This window comes from Oreochromis niloticus, linkage group LG14 (genome assembly GCF_001858045.2).
Source record: "Oreochromis niloticus isolate F11D_XX linkage group LG14, O_niloticus_UMD_NMBU, whole genome shotgun sequence".
In the NCBI taxonomy this organism is placed as follows: domain Eukaryota; kingdom Metazoa; phylum Chordata; class Actinopteri; order Cichliformes; family Cichlidae; genus Oreochromis; species Oreochromis niloticus.
Window position 1 is genome coordinate 14359567 of NC_031979.2, and position 20368 is coordinate 14379934.

Genomic DNA, 20368 nt, shown 5'->3' on the forward strand with positions numbered 1-20368 from the left:
AAATCCTGGCACACACACAACACTACTCTCATGGCATCACTGTAGCCGACTGTCTGCTTGTTGCTTGTTTTCTTCCCACAACCTCAACATGCGAGATGGACTGAGTTTAGGATTTTCTTTTTTAGTTTACCTCATTTTAAATACATTTATTCCTTAAAAAAACAAACATTTTTGGCTTTATTTTCTCCTCTTTGCAGTCATTTAGCGCCAAGATCTCCACATCTGTCGTATCGGTTTCATCTTCCTATTGCAAATAATCATGTGGACAGCAATACTGGCCACGCAAGGAATGACTGCAATTAATTTGCAGTGCTTGTAATTCCTGGCATCACAGTAATGTCAGCACTATTGCCAACCACGTCTGTTTTCAAGGCGGCTCAATCAATACTCGTTTGACCCCTGCTATGAGGTGAGTCGCTGATCTTCCCAAAGCTTACTGTGAGTGTCTAAATTCACATCATCAAAGCGCTGACGCGGCACTATGGTAAACAAAGCTGGCATGATCTCTGTGGTGGTTTATGAGAAACATGACTGTAAAGTTTAAGTGGGATAATGTTCTTAGACTCCTTTGGCTCTTCTAAACAAAGCATGCTACATGTTAGTAACACAGTTTCCTTGCCAAGTGTAGCTCTGCAAATTTGACTTCAGGTGCGTCACAGGTGTTCATCACAGGGTGACGTATCACCTGTCTCTAGTTACTGGTCCTGCAGTATCACAACCCACTTACATAACCCGGCGTCTAGACAAGTTCATATTCCAGTGAGTATGTAATGAAACTCTTAGCCTGAAAAGTGTTACAATTTTCCAAGCCAACATTTCCAGGATAAAGAATGACAATTAATAGACTAGAGGATAAATCATCACATCCTTATTCCAAACATCATTAAGCATTAGAGAATATTTAGTACAGCCACTATGTTTTGTTGATAATCAGTTTGTGTGTTCTCTGCAGCTCCGGCCAATAAAAAAGGAGTGAGGAAGACTTTAGTTTAAATGTGCAAGGCAAACGCACCCATGTCACAATTAATCAACAAGGCATCCAGACGCCCTCACAGTAAACTGTGACTCTGAGCTGTCAACTGATGTTTGCTGAAGTTGAATAAAATCACTCATGCTAACAATGGTTCAATACCTTCACACTTTCCATCTGAAAAAAAGAAAAAAAGAAAAGAAGAAGAAAAGAACCGTGCACCTTTGCTCACAGTTGGAAGTGGAAAAATGTTTTTCTCCATCGATTACCATTTTCATCACCATCAGAGCATGAAAAGTAGCCACATTTGCAGATTTTTGATTTGGCTTCAGCTGCCACACACTTACCAACTGCAGCAAAATCGCTGCCAGATCGAGTTTCTGCTTTGGCACCGTGTTGACTTTTATAAAAACAGCTTTGTTTAATAGAACGCAGTGCATCACTGTCTCATGGCTACGCGCACAGAAACCAGCAGTCATTTCAGACCCTCTGACACGTGCTTTTCAGCTCGACTTCGCCGTCATCCGCAGAGATTCGAAAATGAAGCGATGCCACCATATTTTACATAAGATTCGAAGCTCCGGGCGATGAGAGTCAAACACACAAGTCAGCTGAGCAGCAATACTGCTGAGGTCAAATCCAACTCAGACGCTCTGCCCACACTGCAGAGCTGTCTCTGCACACCACAGAGAGGCCGAGAGAAGAGGGGGGCAGAAAAGTGTTTAGGTGTGTGGGAGAGAGGCAGAAGCAAAAAGACTCTGCTTCCATTCATGGCATTCTGAGACATGAGAATTTCAGCATTTGAGAGGAAGACGGAGAGGTTTAAAGATGTGTGCGAGACGATGTGTGAGACATAAAGAAAGTGTAAATGAACTGTAAGGAGCGAGGCAGTCAGAGCGACGGACAGAACAGACAATCAACCCGCGGGAGCTGTCGGTAATCTCCCGGCACGTAGACGACGGCGTTATATTTACGAGTCCCGTCAGGCTGAGCAGCTTCTGCACGACTTACTGATCAGTCTGGAGTCTGCAGATCACAATTTTTAAAAGTGTAGCGCAAGCTCACAGCAAATATAACAGGTTTGGCAGAAGGTGCTTCAGCTTAAAGGCAGAGAAAGTCACTACAGATGTAGATAACAATCGTTTTTGTTGTTGTTTTTTTAAATAAGAGCTCATTCATCTAAAGAGTCTTTATCTGAAAACTTTGGGTCCCTATTTTGGAGAAAAAAAACATTTGCTAAAAAGACATGATCAAATGTCACGTCAATAAACTGATTAACTGATTAAAGAATATAGATACATCTCCACTGATATAAGGGCATTTTTGTAGGTAAGTATAACAGAAAAACATTGGGATACAGTAAATGAGATGGACACACAAAAACACAAATTCTGCTTTTTGTTAAAGGTGCCCCACACATACTCTAACACACCTGTACTTCATGCCAGTGTGTTTTCCCGTCGACTCCTTGAGTGAGATGTGGCGTGGCGTGAAGGAGCCGAAGCTTCGCGCAATGATGGCCACGGTACGGAACTTGGCCCTGGCCTGGTTGACCACGTTGGGGCTGGTGGCGCTCTGCTTGCTGTGGTCCCCATTGCCCCTCTTCAGGTTGTGGTCCGTACAGGCGATGGACACCTGCATGGCTGGGCTTCAGTCGGGGGAGCGAAGAGGAAAACTACAGACGGGACAAGGAGGAGTGAGGAGGAGGAAAGGAGCCTCTTTTTGATTCTTTAGCTCAGACTCGGGTTCTCCTCGTCTCTCGAAGCGCTTTTATTTTCCTCGAAAATGGACTTCAGTCTTCAGTCGCTCTCTCGCAAATGCTCCCTCTCCATGTGCACCACTTTGTTCTGTGAAGCAAGATAAACCGGCAAGAAAAAAAAAAGAAAGAAAGAAAAGCTTTTCCTCTATTTTTTCCTTCTGTGCTCACATCAAGTGTCCCATTTTAAGTATTTCCTTTCAGAAGAGAGTCAGCAGAACAGGTCAGTCATCAAAAGCTAGAGAAGAACAAAGACTCCTCAGTTCTGTGAGGGATCCCCAATCTATTTCCCCCGCTGGTTTTTCCTTCTCCTGTGTCTTGCCTCTGATGCAGAGCAGGGAGATCTTTTTTTTGTTTTTGTTTCTCCTAACAGGGTTTCAGCTGCAGAATGACAATAAGTGGAGGTGGAGAGGGTGCAGCAGGATGGCAGGGGAGCGAAAGGGAAACAGAGAGATGGAGATGCGACCCAGGCGCTGCGCTCTCCCCGGTCTGACTGTGGGAAGAGAGAGCGAGCGATAGCATGTGCGAGAGAGAGCGAGGGAGGAGGAGGAGGAGGAGGAGGGGACAGGGTCAGGAAAGGGATAAGGAGACAGGGCAGCAAGGACAGACAAAACAAAGCAGAGGAGTCACTCTCAGGTGCTGTCACTGTGCCCCATTGCACTTTTTTGCCATCAGCACCCCCCACCCCCCCGCGTCTCTTCACTTCTTCTCCTCGGCGCTCCTTTGGTCCCGCCTGCCGATGTTAATGCGTGTCACTAATGCGCCCGTGTCCCAGTTTCTCCCCCTCTTTTCTCCCCCCACTCTTCCGACTCCCTCGTTAACTGATGTTTGTTCTCAGTTTTTGGACGCTCTGCTCGTTTTGAGCTCCTCTGGCTTCTCTTTATTTTTATTTTTTTTGTTGTTTTTCTCAGCAGGGAAGCCACATTTACCAAAAGCGCACCTTCAGGGGAACTGAAAGAGATGTGGTGCAGCACACAGCCCCTCTCTCTCTCTCTCTCTCTCACTCCCACTCGCTCTCTGTTGCGCTCTCTCTCTCTAGCTCCCACTCTACCTGTCTCACTCGCCCTCTCTCACTGCTGCTCACCTGTCACACATTTCTAAGGTTCCTTCCTGCACCTTTAATGTCAGTACAGCAAAGCTATTATTCCCTCTCTAACACTCTACCCACGATCCTCTCTGAGCCATTTCATTTTTTTCTTTTCCCCTCTCTTTTTTTGTCTTTTACTACATCCTTTTTTTTCTGGACTTATTTGTCTCAAAGGCTTTCAGTGTTGGGTACAACTAGCACTAAAAGGGCGAGATATCCTATCACCAAGCCACATACTGAAACTTACCAGAACGAATGAGAAATTTTGGCTTATAAAGCTTGTAACTAGAAAATTAAATGGATGTTGCAGCATGCATAAAAAAATCTCCAGTAAGCAAATGTGCAAATCAGGATCATAGAGTATTTGCTGACATAAAGTAACAGTTTTCTGAAATCCCCTAGCACATGATGCATCCAACCGAAAAACCAGCTACAAATCAAAGAGAATGAGAAGAGGATGGATGAATGAAATGAGGGAGGTGTGGAGAAACTGGAATCAGGAGAAAGAAAATGACCACAAAGGAGCAGGCTGAGGCTAAACAAAGCTGAGAAGAGACAGAATTTATAAATCTTTGTGTGTTTGATCACAGCACATCCAACTGTGTGACTGTGTGTGCGTGTGTGTGTGTGTTGTAAGGTGTTATTGTTGTGTGCTTTTCAGTAATTCGATGAGGGGTGTCAAACAGAGGTAAATGGAGCATTTTGCTCCAGGCTCTGTCTTTTGTTTGTGCGCGCGTGTGCAGTCATATTCACATACATGCAGGGTAAATATCAACACTGCAGCATTTATGCAAGTTTGCACTAACTTAACATAATCAACAAAAAATAAATAGTGTTTTTCATTCATTGTTAGCTTATTTGGTTTGTTTGTCCAAGCAAATTATTCATATTTCTTCCTTAAGTAACAGCACTCACAGGCCACTTCATTAAATAGCTTCAACTGCTTATTAGCACAAATATCCAATCAGCCAATCAAATGGCAGCAACTCAATCCATTTAATCACGGAAACATGTTCGAGATGAGCTGCTGAATTTCAAACTGAGCATCAGAATGAGGAAGAAAGGTGATTTCAGTGGCTTTGAACGTGGGACAGCTGTTGGTGCCACACAGGCTGGTCTGAGTACTTCAGAAACGGCTGATCTGCTGGGATTTTCTCACATAACCATTTATGGGGTTTACAGATAATAGCCTGAAAAAGAGAAACTATCCCGAGAGCAGCAGATCTCTGGGAGAAAATGCCTTCTTGATGTCAGAGATCAGAGGAGAATTGGCAGGCTGCTTCAAGCTGACAGGAAGGCAACAGTAACTCAAATAACCACCTGTTACATCCAAGGTTTGCAGATAGCATCTATGAACGCACAAAAAGCTGAACCTTGAAGCTGATGAGCTACAAGACCACATCGGGTGCCACTCCTGTCAGATAAGAACAGAAAACTGAGGCTACGGTTCACTGTACTCAAATGGCCTTCACAATCAGCAGAGCAGCCAACAGAGCACCTTTGGGATGTGGTGGATCAGGAGTTTCACATCATCCATGTGTAGCCAAACAAATCTGCAGCAGCTGTGTGACGGTATCATGTCACACCAAAATCTCTGAGCAATGTTTCCAAGAGCTAACTAAGAGTTAGTTCTGAAATGAAAAGGGCATTTTAATACACATAAATTGTATAGTAACCATCTACATGCAGAAAGATGCGGTTGAAAAGTCCAAGTGTTTTAACTACTGGTTAGATGGTTGCATTGGGCCAACTTCAAGACAGACCTGCTTTAGTCCAGACATATACAGACAACATATTGAACCAAGCACTCAGAGCTTCCACACAATATGATGCTTACTGCTGCTGTCGCAGTGTGATCAGTAGGATCTGTTAGCACTGCAGAAACATTTCTGACAGTTATCATCCACAGGAAAAATAGCTTGTAGAATCAAAAACTAATGGATCTATGGAGTCTATACACATGATAAATATAACAACATCACAGCAACTCTTCCTGATAAACTAGCCCCGTCTAAATAGGGCTTAAAATACAGCCGTTTGAGGTAAAGTGGCTTAAGAAAACCAGGGAAACAGCTTTTGGCAGAGGTTAATGATGATATCTGACTATGACACATACAGAAAACATAACATATATATATACATATATATATATAATATATTATGGGGTTTTTTTTGTAAATGTCAGGATTTCTGATTCCTAACTCAAGAAAAAAGAAAAACTTCACATCATCTCACCCCTCTCATATCTCTTCCTTGACTGAGAAGATATACGGAGCTTTGGATCAATCTTCCACTTTATTGAAAAGCAGCTCATTCTGGATCAATACTGCCTTGCTCCTCAAGAGAGCCACAGATCCCCAACCCACTGCACACATGGAGCAGGAACTCATCTAATGAGGAGAAAAGTGCTGAGTAGAAAGGAAGATTATTTAAAGTGTGCTACAAAGCTGGACTGACTGGACTTTGAATCACACAGTATACAGAGAGAAAACTCTGCATGTGTTTTTACAAGTACATACATTTTAAATTCCAAGTATTTATTAGATTTTGCATTTTATAACAACAAATACAAAAAAACAACAAACAAAAGCAAGAAGCAAACAAACAAAAAAGAACAAGAAAAACGAAACAAAACAAAAACAGTGAGGTTTCAACATCTGTTGCATTAAGTCAGGTAGACATGTAGGTTCAAAAATTGTCCCAATGTTCCACCGAAGCTTCTGTCACATGATTTAACTTTCCCAACATCTTAAGTACATACATTTTATACTGAAACCTGAATCCCATTGTGTCATAAAAACACCCAGCTCAAACAATTTGGCAGTTCACTTGGCAGAAAAATCAGAAAATACATCAAGTTTCGCAGTGAAGTCTCATTTGATGCTATCTGTACATAATTTATACCTCTAGGCCTCCAACATCTCTCTATCCTCCCATTAACTGTGGAGGTCTGGTGACTGTACAGTCAGCTGTGTAATGTTCGAGAAACCACTCCGAGATTATATCAGCTTTCGTGTGTTAAATACGCAGGCAGACTGTGGCATTTAAATGATGCTCAGTTGGGACAAATCAAGTGTCTCCAATCTTCTGTTGAACTGTAGTTTGTTTTGTGTTATTTGCTGGCAGGAGCTGCACCTGTGGTGCGGTCTTCTGCTGCTGCTGTGGCTGCTTCAAGGTTCAGTGTTTGGAGATGCTCTTCTACATCCATTCCTATCAGCTCAAAGCATTCTAGCCAAACTCCTCTGACCTCTGACATGATGAAGACATTTCTGCCCAGAGAGCTGCCCAGTAAACCCTACAGATGGTTTTGTGGGAAAATCCCAGCAGATCAGCTGTTTCTGAACTGCTCAGACCAGCACATCTGAATTAATCATCTTTCTTCACCATTCATGTGCTCAACTCCAGCTGGTCATCTTGACCTGCATGCCTAAATACAAAGGATTCCTGCCATATGATTGGCTGATTAGATATTTGTGTTAATGGGCCTTTTTGTGTTAATAGGTACAGGTGTAGTTAACCTGTTCAACTGCTAACAAAGTGTGCAGTGAGTGAGTGAGTATCTTTAAGTAGCAATTAAATATTTGCTTTATTATTACTTTACAAAATTTCATTTGAAGAATTACTGTATCAGAATTGCTTACTGATCAATTTGTTACCTGCCGGCAGCCTCGCCTCTGTCAGTGCGCCCCAGGGTGGCTGTGGCTGCAATGTAGCTTGCCATCACCAGTGTGTGAGTGTGTGTGTGAATGGGTGGATGACTGGTTGTGTAAAGCGCTTTGGGGTCCTTAGAGACTAGTAAAGCGCTATACAAATACAGGCCATTTAAATAGTATGCTGATTTGGGTCCATACCATTTTAGGACACATCCACTCAAACAACACTGTCAGTATTTGAACATCAATTACAATTACAACACTGTGGGTTTGATTTAATTGTGAGTAATGACGGGCATTTTAAAACAGGGGTAGTTAAACGACGTATCACTTCTGGCTCTCTCTTTGGGTCAAGGTAAACTGAAAATGCTCTAGCAGTCAGCTCACAGGAGTTTTTGCAGCTGTGTCCCATGAAGGCACATACATACACATACATGATCTATGTGAAATATTTAGTGCTGTCCAACTAACTTAAGAACTGCCAGATTACAATATCAGGGCTGTGGACTAAAATATCTTGTGAGCTTAAAATGTGGCCCCGTTTCTATGATCTATTAATTAGTTTGCACATTTTGAGCCTTTTTTTCTCTGTTTATTGTCTCTGCTTTGTTTTTGTTTTCCCTGCAGCTGCCCCATAAGCAGCAAGTGATGACACATCCATAACTCTGAGCGCAAGACGGTGTCCTACTTTTGCACCTGATTGTGTGTGTGTGTGTGTGTGTGTGTGTGTGTGTGTGTGGGTGGGTGCACGCATGTTTTGTGTTTATGCTGGGTCATAAGCTTTGTCAGCAAAAGCCCACACACTACACAGTGAAATCCTCATGAGATACCTCAAGCTACGAATGAGTGTTTATGTAGATTAGAAGTGGGAATCACTGGCAATCTCGCAGTTTTGTTATGTTGTATCTGTGGAGAACAGCATCCCTGCTATATTGTCTGTACTCTGGAAATCTGTCATTTCTCAAAATAGCGCAAATCTTTAGAAATTATACACCCGAGTTAGTTGAAGGTTTAGAAACTGCTGCACTTTTTGTCTTTGCTAAAGATGGATTTCAGTGTTTTGCTCGGCAACGACTGATGTCTTAGTAATGGGTGATGTTAGTAATCCAAACTACAAATTAACTTCTATCAATTCAAATTATTGGTCAATTTAGAGGAATTTTATATTCACTGACTCGTTTTAACCCGCACAAGTCAATTCTACTTTTCAAAAAATTATAAATTTTTAGATTTTACAAAATGTAAATGAAGATGTATACAGCTAAGGACTCTCAGCTAATGAGGGCATTAAGAAATGTCCAAGTTGTTTTTACCGATGTGTCTTGTGCGCAAAATTATGCGGTGAGGTGGAAAAATTGATTATTCATTAATATGATGCAGCATATGTTTGTATTTTGAAGCGCAGTATTACACACAGCTGTCACAGCCAACAATTCTGCCTGATGTATTTTCTTCTTAGAGCATCTATTCATGTGATTTTTGGTTAAAAGTCGCTCACAAATAATTTCTAATAATAGATTACGAACAAATTATAAAAACAGACTTGGCTTTTAATTTCTCGCAGCATCAACAGAAAATGTTTAATTTGCTTATTTTATTCTTTATGTTGTGCATTAAATATGTTGTGTATAAAATCTCAATAGGACAAAATCAATTTCTTTCTCAGAAACAAGTAAAAAGCTGTTAGAGAGCTGTTAAAATTAATGAACTACAGCACATCGTGTTCTCTTTGTGTCGTACATACTGCATAATTATGACCTTGTTTGCAGTTTTGCTCTGAGAGCGATGATGTAAGTCAACAGCATTGGGGACATTTGTCCTCCTTACGACAATAAAAGCTGCTCATTTCCTGCCAATCTGACGAGCTGTCCCCACCACGGACTGAACCATGAAGGCAGCTGGGGGGGGAATCCGTTTGTGTCCTCATTTTCGTTCCTGAACTGCACGCTAAGCAAAACTTGAGGAGAACAAACTTTGTTATAGTCCGAAAGAAAAACAAGAAGAAGAAGAAGAAAAGTGATACTGGGGTTTAGGGTTCTTATGATGTCTTATTTTTAACACACCACAGTGCTAAACCTTTGGAGTGTCACCCCTTGCAGACTGCTGTACTTTAAAGGGGTCCAGGTGTGCTGGTGGTATCTTCATATTAAATATAGCTTGTTCAAGAAGATGCAATTAATTAATCAGTCTATTTGGCGATTAGACTCCGATGATCCATCATGAGTTATTTTGGTACATACCAACTGTTTAAACATTGCAGCAAATCTTCACAGCAGCTTCTTGATGCATTCTCAATCATCCAGGAAAGTAAATCTCCAAAAGTTGAATCTGTTCATCTGGACGTAGTGTTTTGTATGCAAATTCCCATGACCATTGATCAACAATCACTGACCAAAACCCACTGATCAAAGAACACTGATCAATGGCCATGAGTACCATTCAGAGAGAGTTGGGGAATGGCTGCAATCACAGCGTTGTAAGATGGCGAAAGATGTACTCTTAGGCCCCCTCCTCGATTCAGAGAAGGTCTTTCCCTCTTCACGTAAATGGCCTCCTTGACTCCGCGCTCAAACCAGCGTTCCTCCCTGTCCAGGATGTGTACATCCTCATCATTGAAAGAGTGTCCACTGGCCTGTAGGTGTAAATAGACTGCAGAGTCCTGGCCTGATGAGGTAGCTCTTCTGTGTTGTGCCATCCGCTTCGCTAGAGGTTGTTTGGTTTCCCCGATGTATAAATCCTGGCAATCCTCCTGGTTACTCTGTTTGTGTCGGGGGACCCGATCCTTGGGGTGGACCAGTTTTTAGCGCAGCGTGTTTTGGGGTTTAAAAGCCACAGAGTTCTTCAGTTAAAGGCTTCCGGGCAACAAAAATCCTCCAGAAGGCACAGCATCAGTTGCTTAATGAACGGGTGAGGCAGACAAATTTTACCATCGACATGCTTAAATCTCAAGAGGAGCAGATCCGACGGAGACTGACAATGCTTTTAGATGAGAATACTCTTAAAAAGGTCTTTGACTTCACTGAGAAGGCTCGTCTAGCACAGCACAAGAAGTCTAAGACAAGCCAACAAAGGAAGTTTGACTTACTTGTTGTACGTCGGAAATCACCGCAAAATACGGAGAGTGTCCTCAGTGGCCAGAAGAGACAAGGATGCGACACGGAGGATGTGGACAAGTGGGTGAAGAATTTGTCTGACAGACAGCTCACCCAAACAGAGAAAAACATCCTTGCTAAAGGGTTGAATTTTGCCGTCACACCGAGACAAATCCCGCTAGTGGAGCTGATCACAGCCACAGAAACAGCAATTCGCAACAACAATATTGCAGAAGTGGAAGCAGAGCAACTACGGACGAAAGTTTCGGCCTGTCTCAGCAATGCAAAGCCCCCAGCATCCAACATCACCATGGAGGAGAGGAAGGCACTCACTTAGTGATGACAACAACATTATCATCCTTCCGGCAGACAAGGGTAGGTGCACAGTATTGCTTAACCTCGGGGAAGCCCGCCGAAACGCCGTGTATTTATCGAGACTTTCAACCCCAGATAGGCCAATTATGGATCTTCGGATCCACATTATGTCGGCAGCTGTTCTCAACCGTGAACTATGTTAAAAACAAACACCGCTCACGCCTCACAGATGACAGCTTACAGTCCTGCATGAAGATGAAAGCCCCGATTTGCAGACGCTGTGCGCCGAGGTTCGGGACCAGAAGTCTCATTGTAAACATATCACGGCAGACCCGACGATGTTTGCACGAACACGCTTTTCAGCATCTCTATATTGACCACTTTTCACACACGGTTGCTGTACGCATACAGCCGGCTGTAGCTTTTCAGCTCACAGCCCGACAACACAACAGCAGAGAGAGCACAGACTTTAAGGCGGCGAGGCGTGATTGCGGGTGCCGCTCAGGTGCGTCCGACTCCCATTCAGCGGCACTGCAGACCACGCCCCGCCACACACATTAACAAGGTAAAATAGATATTTAGGCAGAATTTTGCAAATATCTATTTTTTTTTAGCAGCTTTTTTTCCAATTACTTTTTAAAAGGGTGGCGGCTCACAACAGTTTTTGTTTGCTGGATCATTTTAGTTCAGCTGGGTGTCTTTCCTTTTGTTATATTTCTTTAAGAGTTCAAAATGTGTTAATTACATAAATAAAATGTAATTTTCTCTGCAGCACTTCATGGATTTTATAAGCAACACACCTTAGTTGCTCTGTGGATTCTTTTAAAAAGCAGTTAAAAACTTTTCTGTTCAAACAAGCCTCTTGTTGATCTACGTATTTTATATTCTTTACATTATTTACATTTGATCTTTTACATTGTGTATAATGTCTATTGATTGTGTTGTTTATTTTAATATTTGTGTACAGCGCTTTGTGACTGCCTGTCTGTGAAAAGCGCTTAATAAATAAACTTTACTTACTTACTTTAGTTGTTCACACAAAGCACAAAGGTAAAAAACAATATATACAGTGTTATCTTCATTTTAGATTTCAAAAAGTATTTGCGGCTCCCAGTGTTTTCTTTTGCGTGGAAACCGGGTCCAAGTGGCTTTTTGGGTGTTAAAGGTTGCAGACCCCTGCTTTAGCAGGATAATCGCTCTTACTCCATTACAAAAATTGCTCAGGAATGATTTGAGGAACACAGAGTCAAGTTGTTGACTCTGCCTTCGAATTATCCAGACATCAAATGTCTGTGGGCTGTGTTTGAAAACTAACTCCAATCCCCAGATCGGCCTTCCTCACAACTAACAAGACTTAAAGTCCATGCTGCTAAAGTTTTAGCACTCGATATCACAGGACAATGCCCACAGGTCTTGTGGAATCCATGTTGTGGTGTTACAGCTTTCTCAGCAACACAAAGTGAACCTACACAATATTTGGCAGCTTTTTTTTATGTGGTTTAGCTTAGCGGTGTGAATTTTAAGAGTAGGAAGTTCTTTTTTACTGTGTAGTCTATCAGTTCGGAAACATTTGAAACAAGTTATACTGCATATCTGCTTTTTCTCATATCTTGTGTAAATATTACCATCATGCACAAATTATTCTTCACAATTTTCAGAATACGACTATGCAAACCATGCTAACATGTGATTAGGGAAAACCTATACTGCAAGCATTAGCATATTGCTACATTATAGTTATCGAGGTTTCAAATAATCTTGGTAAGCGCTCGTATGTTTCGCTGAGAATGGCACGTGATTTTATTCCAAGTACACGTGTTGTATATATACATACATTTGCAGAGCATCCTGGGTAATAAGTTGCTGGCACCTGGTGAATAACGCACATTTCTCTGGGGGATTTATTCCTGTATCGTCTGTGACATTAAAACACGATGTTTACTGCCCCATCCATCGTGAGTGAAGGATGCTATGAGTGAAGGATGCTATGGCTGTAAGAGTATTAAAGTGATGCGTCTCGACCTTAAGATCATCCACGCGTCATCATGGATCATACTACACATATGAGATGGGTCTTAAATAAAATATTAGTCATCCCTTCCTCCCTCTCCTCACACTGGTACACCCATATGTATTGAGTGGGGACACACACCGAGTTTGAGATGGGCTGTAATGTGATTCAAATGAGCAGCTTCTGAGCTGCATAATTGTATTTAACTACCTGAAGGGTTCAGTTTTTGTGAACAGATCTTAAAGCATTTCAACCTTTTTACAGTACGGCCCACCACAGGTATCATAAAATGAAACGTCTCCTTTTTTTGTGCGTGTTATGTGCGGGAGATGAAGCGTCAAGATATGAAAGCCATCCCAAACGCAACAGCTGCTGTCTTCGCTCACATTCAGAGCCCTTCTCTCCAAGCTACTTACATTTTCTGTATCATTAGAATCTACATCACAAAAGCAAAACTGGTAAAATGTATTTTACAAATGCAAAGGTGGGCGGACGGGCCTAGTTTGCTCCTCTGCCGTGACAAATGAGCAGAACATCCCCACTCAGCTTTGCATAAAAGGCAGAGGTTCCACTCTCCGGTGGCCGAGCGCTGAGTGAAAAGAAGCCAGAACCTTTGCAGCTGCCACCTCCACTCACAGCATAAACATTACTGCTGAAAATAAAACCACATCTACTCTACAACAGGAGGCTACTGTATGTGACAAAGTGCCAGTTAAGTAGTGTGGCAATCTCTACTATTTAACGCTAAATTTAAAAGAAAAAATAGAACAATACATCTTTGAAAAATGTGTATTGGGAGAGCAGAACACTCCTATTTAGGCAGAAACAATTACACTCTTTTCATATCATGTCAAAAACTCATTACATTAGCTGATAATAGGCGGCAGTATATATGAGTATTGCTTGTATTTCTTGTGTGTATTTGGTTCTCTTGGGAATCCAATATGTACTCTCTGAAAAAATACAATAAACACACATTAGTATATTAATAGAACACTTAAAAGCATTCATTTCTCCTTTTTCTGTAATCTCTGGCTCATCCGCTGATATAAAAACCCAGACACCAGCACAGACAGGTCATTACTGTGTCATAATCCTGAGAGTATCCATTCACTGACTCATTGTTCTTGGGGGAGCATTCGATTACAACTAGTTATTTAGACGTCAGATAGCGGGTGAAAACAGGAAGGGTCAAACTCTCCTGGTCTTATATGCATCACACCAGCTTCTCTGTGTTAGTGACAGTCAGTTCATATGTTTTGATTATTAATGAAAAATAATTTCTCATAACAGACGGGCTGAAAACGGTGAACATGTTGTTACATGGGGACTCGGTATCCAGAGCTATGCATCTTCAGACATAATTACTCTTCATGCTATAATTAATGGATTTTTTGTAATTAAACATTTCAGCAGGCCCAGCTCAAGAGTTAAATTACTGCAATTAGTGTGAGTGCACTGCGATTAGTTAAAGAGCTGATTGTCTAACTTGCGAAGCAACGGCATGCCCGTCAAATCAAAAATATTGTTACCTTCAAATTACTGTAGATTACATATTGACAGCTAATCCCAATCACAAATAAATTATTGGTGTAAAGGAAACCAATCAACTTAACTCTAAGACTCTAACTTCTGGCCTCCCTGCACTGAAATGCCAACGCATGGCAGCACCTGCTAACATCACTGAGCACAACAGCTACACTTTCAACAAGACAGATTTAAGTTGCTCTGTTAATCTGGCCCCCATAAATTTACCTCAAAAACTGTTTTAGCTTATCTCCGTTCAGCCTGGTCTCTGGTTGTATCCCATCGGCTATTACTCGATGGCATCTGCAACAACAACCTGATTTTCATTGGTAGCCAAGAGCCAAGACTTCAGTAGGACAAAAATGCTTTTAAAAGGCAATAAAAGCAAAAAATGTAAAGAGAAGATGTTTTGAGATTAAAGTCAGACCAATATTTTCCTCTTCTGCTCTACAAATGGAAGGTTTACCTGAAATTATATTTATATAGCAAATTTGATTACATGGAAACTCAATGTGCTTAACACAGAAGATAAAATAATTGCTGTAATAAAATGCAAAATGTAATAAGAGGTTTTGAGTCCGTTTTTAAATGTATGCGCAGATCAGTATGTAACTGATCTCAGGTCAGTGGGCAGCTTGTTCCGAAGAACAGGAGCACAGTAACTGAAAGCATCCTCAACACACTCAGATCCAATTCTGAGAACAGTAAAAAGATCTGAACCTAAAGACATGAGAGCTCTGACTGGGTTATAGACACTGAGCAACTTAGAGATGTACTGGAGGGGAGAGATGGTGTAAACATAAGGCCCAGGGGCCAGACTCGGCCAGGCAAAGACTCCAATCTGGCCCCCTGGATAGCTTTAGAAAATGACAGCGGGCGTTGATTTCTGACTTTTTACTGTAGCTTTCACAGTTTCTCCCTAATGATCAAGACCCCCCAGTCACACTACACCAAAGTAATTAATTATCAGATAAACAATAACAGGAAAAACACTGCACTTTTCTTTCATTTACTGCAGCTGCAATTCTTCTTTTTTCTTATAGAAAAACTGAGACATACTATTCAAAATGCATTTATTTTTCTTATAATAAAATGGGACTGAATGTGGTTTTAAACATATTTGCACTGAGTCTTAAGGGTTCGACACACTGGAGATAAAAAGTGGGCTGTATGCGGTAAAGTGAGTTGGACATCCCTGATTTGGATCATCTGGCAAACAGAGCGTTACAATACTCTAAACTACTTGATTTAAATGCCTGGACCAAGTTCTCAGAGCCAGTTTGAGACAGGAACTTTTGAACTGTTGAGGTTATTGATGTGAATATAAAAACTAAGATCACTGGAATTTAAAAATAGCAACTATAGCGGAAGCTGCAGCATGTGTGCAGTCGAATTCCACGTGTTCTGCCATCTGAGCTTTATGTCTTTATTGGATGCCTTTATGCTAATACTAATCACTAAGTTGGTCACCATGGGAACATGAGCTGTCTGGAGGGAAACACTGTGTATGCACAAATGGCAGAGGAGCTTATTATAAAGTGCCTGTGAGCAAGGCACTGGGCTCTCGTACTTCTGCAGGACTGCAACAGCAGTATAATTTTTGTACCGTCCTGCTGTGTGTGCATGTGTGTGTGTGTGTGTTAACGCTTCCTTCCCACAGCACAACTCATAGCCAGAGTGTTTACTGCTGCAGTCTAACAGCTTGGTGAAGAAACAGAAATAAAACTCTCATTTCACCAAGTTAAGAAGTGAACAATAAGAACTCGCAAAGGCACCAAACTTGCAAAGCACAACTTTTTTTTTTGTAAAAGTTTTGTACCTTCATGCGTGACGTAACAGGGTTGTCCTCCAACTTGCACTTCGTAATAAGCCTCTACGCCTACACCACCTGCACCACAATTAGCTATTTGTTGCAGGGAGTAGCGTTCCTGACTGCTAGAGAGTCTCCAGATATGGACACTTGATAGTCAAGAGCTGTAACAACAAGAGATAACCGTCATCTCAGCAATAGCATTGCTATGGAAACAGTATGGAGGCGTTATATGTGTGGGAAAAAAGCAGCAATAAAATAACACCAGGCAAGAATAAAGATGCCAGATGGCAACCAGGAAGCATCTGTAGGAACGCAGGATACACTCTGGTTTCCTTGGAGATGAAACAATATGGCACTACAATGACACAGCACGTTGGAGACGCTTTGATGCGTCTTTTAGTGGTGCAACAGAGAAAATAAATTAATGCTTTAAAGGTAAGAATTACTCTTATCAAGCAAATTCGGGCAAAAACTCCAGCAAGTTTTCTTTTCTCCATCCCAGCTCTGAACTGCAGTGATGACACCCACAGCACGAGAAGATGACACCACTATGATGGCCACAAGATCAGGTATCAGGAAAGCAAGAACCCGAAAAAAAACAGTTGGATAAAAATAAAACATATAAAACAGAACGCGAGTCTTGATTGCTCTGTGTTTTTATGTTCTTCCAGCCCCTAAATTAAAGTTGGTGTACGCTAGAGTTGCACTGGAAAAAGACTGGCACCTTTAGCTGAACAGGTGAACGCTTTGAGTACTGTAACATGGAGCCCCACAGTGAGAAGCATTTAAATCAATAAGCAACCTTTAAATGTAAACCTGGTGTGAAGCAGAAAACGCTTAGCTCATCTGTATGGAAATTATTCCTCACATAGCTTACTCACCGCCCCGCACTGCCCTGACTCTGGTGTCTGCATTTGTATTTGCATACCTTCATTTGCATGCACAATCATGTACATGTGCTCGTACACCGTATGGAAGACGGACTGCACGTCCTGATGTTTCATCGTGTATCTGACATTCCATGTGTGAAAATCTATTATCATCAGGTTATTTTACCTGATTAAAACTGTGTTTCCATAGCCTGGTTTGATGGATCTCGCTCTCATTCCTTCTAATGACCTATTACTTATTTAGATGTCAATGTATATTTACATTTACAGGCTCAGTAAGCCTAATTCGCGAAGTGGCCTCGGTAGTTTTTTGGAAGGAGAGATTCAATAACGATAACCGCAAATGCACTCGCTTGCCCCGCTTTAATAATCATTGAGGTGCTGAAATGAAACCACTTGAAGATAATGGGGAGGTGAAGCGGCCATACGAGGGAGAGCTTTCACCTCATCCCAAACCACTTGGCTCTTCTGATTAGTGCCTTATTGTGGCTTCATTAAATCGCTAAAAATAACACAATGTTTTAAGTGCGTACCTCAAATAGAGGACTGGCCTTTAAAGTTGATTTACTGTTGAAGTTTGGACTTTTAATGAAATGAATTGTAGTCATAAAATAAATTAGATGTGCTGCTCCAGTTACATTTTTTAATAGTTTCATGAGGAAGAGACAACTTTTAATGACACTTTCCTCTGAGACATTTTGGCATCAATAATCTCCAGACTTTGTGAAATATTTATGTAATTAAAGGGCCGAAAAATAAGTTTGCAATATTAATAAATGTCTCAGAGGACAATATTTTTGTACCTGCCAGAAGCTCTTAAATAATAATCGAATTCAGAGACTTTACAGTTAGACAAGAAGCCAAACTTCAGCACATGACACATTTACTGTTGCTTTGAATTAACAATCGAAGGAATAGTAGGGATTAAACAATCATTTTCTACAGGTGCTGCTTTTGGTTTCCTTGTATATTATACATGATTACTGAAATTTGGCATATTGTTACAGTGATATGCATGGTACACAGCAGAAATGACAAAAACATTCTGGTTAGCTGAAGAGAATGCTGTTTATTAAGGACAGAAGTTTAAAAAATAAAACTAGACTGAGCCATTCACAGTTATTGTGTCACAGCACCCACGCAGGCAACAATTCACTGACTGAGATGCACTAATGGCGCATAATACTAGTCATGAAAATGCAAGTTTCTATCCTTGTTAAAGGAAGTGAGAGTGAACATGTCCTGTATCCAGTGCAACAGTCTGAGAACAATGTGGTGTACTCCCGCTAACTAAGCTGAGGAATCCTGGATGAACTGCAGTCTTTTAAAATGAGACCAGACCGTGACTGGGCTTCTCAAGTTATAGAAACACATGTGTTATATACATTTTGATGCATTTATAGAACTTTTCAAGTCACGCAGACTAAACGACACATTAACCCAATCAAAACCTTTTATTTCTTTTTAAAGCTACAGCTGTTTTTCACACAGATGACACATGAGGGGCAGGTTTTATAGTTTACAGCATCTTGCCCAAGAGTACTGCAACTTACTGAATGAGTAAGCCAGGGGTCAAATCACTCACCTTCCGATTATTGGACGACCCTGCAGCTATTCAGTTAAATTGCTTTAAGTGACCCAAGGACGGTTTTGTATTGAAGCTTATGCGTAAGTTCAGTAAGGAAGATCTGTAATCACTCATCCGCCCACGCTGTCATTGTCAATACTTCCACAGTAATCTAGTCCAATCATCTTCTTTCCCACCTTCTCTGGGCCAATCAGCTGCCACTCTGCACCGTTTAAATCTGCGCCCCCTGTCATTCTCCCTTTCAGGGTCTCATGGTAAATGCTAAATACTACTAAATAAAGCCTTTTTCTACTCTACCTGAGCACTCAAAGCCCTTTCTACAACATGCATGTTTTTTCTATGTTTAAATGCTTTCAATCTAACATTCACAACCTGATGGGTGCAGCCTTGGGATGAGTATCTTGTTCATGGATATTTGGAGCAGCTAGAGGTAGAACCACTAATCTGACATTAGTAGGTGAGCTCCTCTACCTCATACATCCACCCCGCTCTCACTCAGCACTCCGTCCAAGCCTCAGTCTTCATCTTCACCGCTATCAAAACCCAGGGGGGGTCCTTTCCTAAATCTTCTCACCACTGGGATTTTGTTCTGTCATGATGGGTCATCGGAGTTTAACTGCCAAACACATTAACTATTATTACTCTATCTCAATAATTCATGCTTCATATTGAACCTATTGTGGTTAATATATTTTTGAAAAGCAACATCCGCAAGTGAGCTAACATTGTAGTAGGATGAGTGAAAATCAATATAATTATACACTGAAAACAGGAGAGGGAAACCAGTGTAAGAGTAAAGATGGGTGAATTTAAATACCTGGGTGCACAAGAGAGGTGAAGAAGAGAGTGCCGGCAGGGTGTAGTGGGTGGAGACGAGTGTCAGGGGTGATTTGTGACAGAAGGATAGGGTTACATGATGGTAGTGAGACCTGCTATGATGTGTGGTTTGGAGACGGTGGCACTGACAAAAAGACAGGAGGCCGAGCTGGAGGCTGGAGAGCTGAAGATATTCAGATTTTCACTGGGAGTGATTAGAGACGAAGTTAGAGAGGCAAGGCTGAGATGGTGTGGACATGTGCAGAGGATGGATGGTAGATATGTTGGAAAAAGGATGCTGAAGATGGAGCTGCCAGGATGGAGCAGATGTGGAGGGTTAATGTGACAGAGGAGGACGTTGGGGACAGGGTGAGGCTGCTGTGGCGATTTCTAAAGGGAGGAGCCAAAAGAAGAAGAAGATACGCTAAAAACAGCAGACTGCAGTCACCAGAGATGTGCTGCATTGCTGCAGTGAAGTCACTCTAAAACAGTAAACTTCTAAATTTGTGTATCTGCCTTCATGAAGCTAATTGTGTGGTACTTTCACACATTGTTGGGAATTGTGAGTCTCTTGCTGCAGCGGTTACCAGCTGTTTGTGAAACAGTGATAAATGCTGCAGCAAAGTCGTCAGGATCCGTGCACGTGTGCGTGAGTGTATACCCGATACAACCGAAATCTTTTATGTTGCACTTTTTGTCCCCTGTTCTCTTACCTCTCCTCTCTTAATGGGTCTTGAGGGAGTGCAATGTATTACCTTTTCTTATCACACTGTACCCATGAACACACATAAACATTACAAACACACACACAGAGTCTGGAAAAGGTTCAAGCTCCACTCCTCTGTATTAC

General features: G+C 41.6%; 1 protein-coding gene across 3 annotated transcripts in view; it reads right to left on the reverse strand.

The window, feature by feature from the left end:
• kcnab1a (potassium voltage-gated channel subfamily A regulatory beta subunit 1a) overlaps positions 1-20368 on the reverse strand; it is a 119123-nt gene that overhangs the window by 73581 nt on the left and 25174 nt on the right. The window contains exon 1 of one of the 3 annotated variants that reach the window (XM_003441617.5): positions 2403-3373. The exons of the other annotated variants lie outside the window; for them this stretch is intronic. Within the exon in view, the coding sequence (XP_003441665.1) occupies positions 2403-2611 (209 nt within the window). The 5' untranslated portion in view covers positions 2612-3373. Of the gene's footprint in view, positions 1-2402; positions 3374-20368 lie in introns of those variants that run through there. 3 annotated transcript variants of the gene reach the window in all.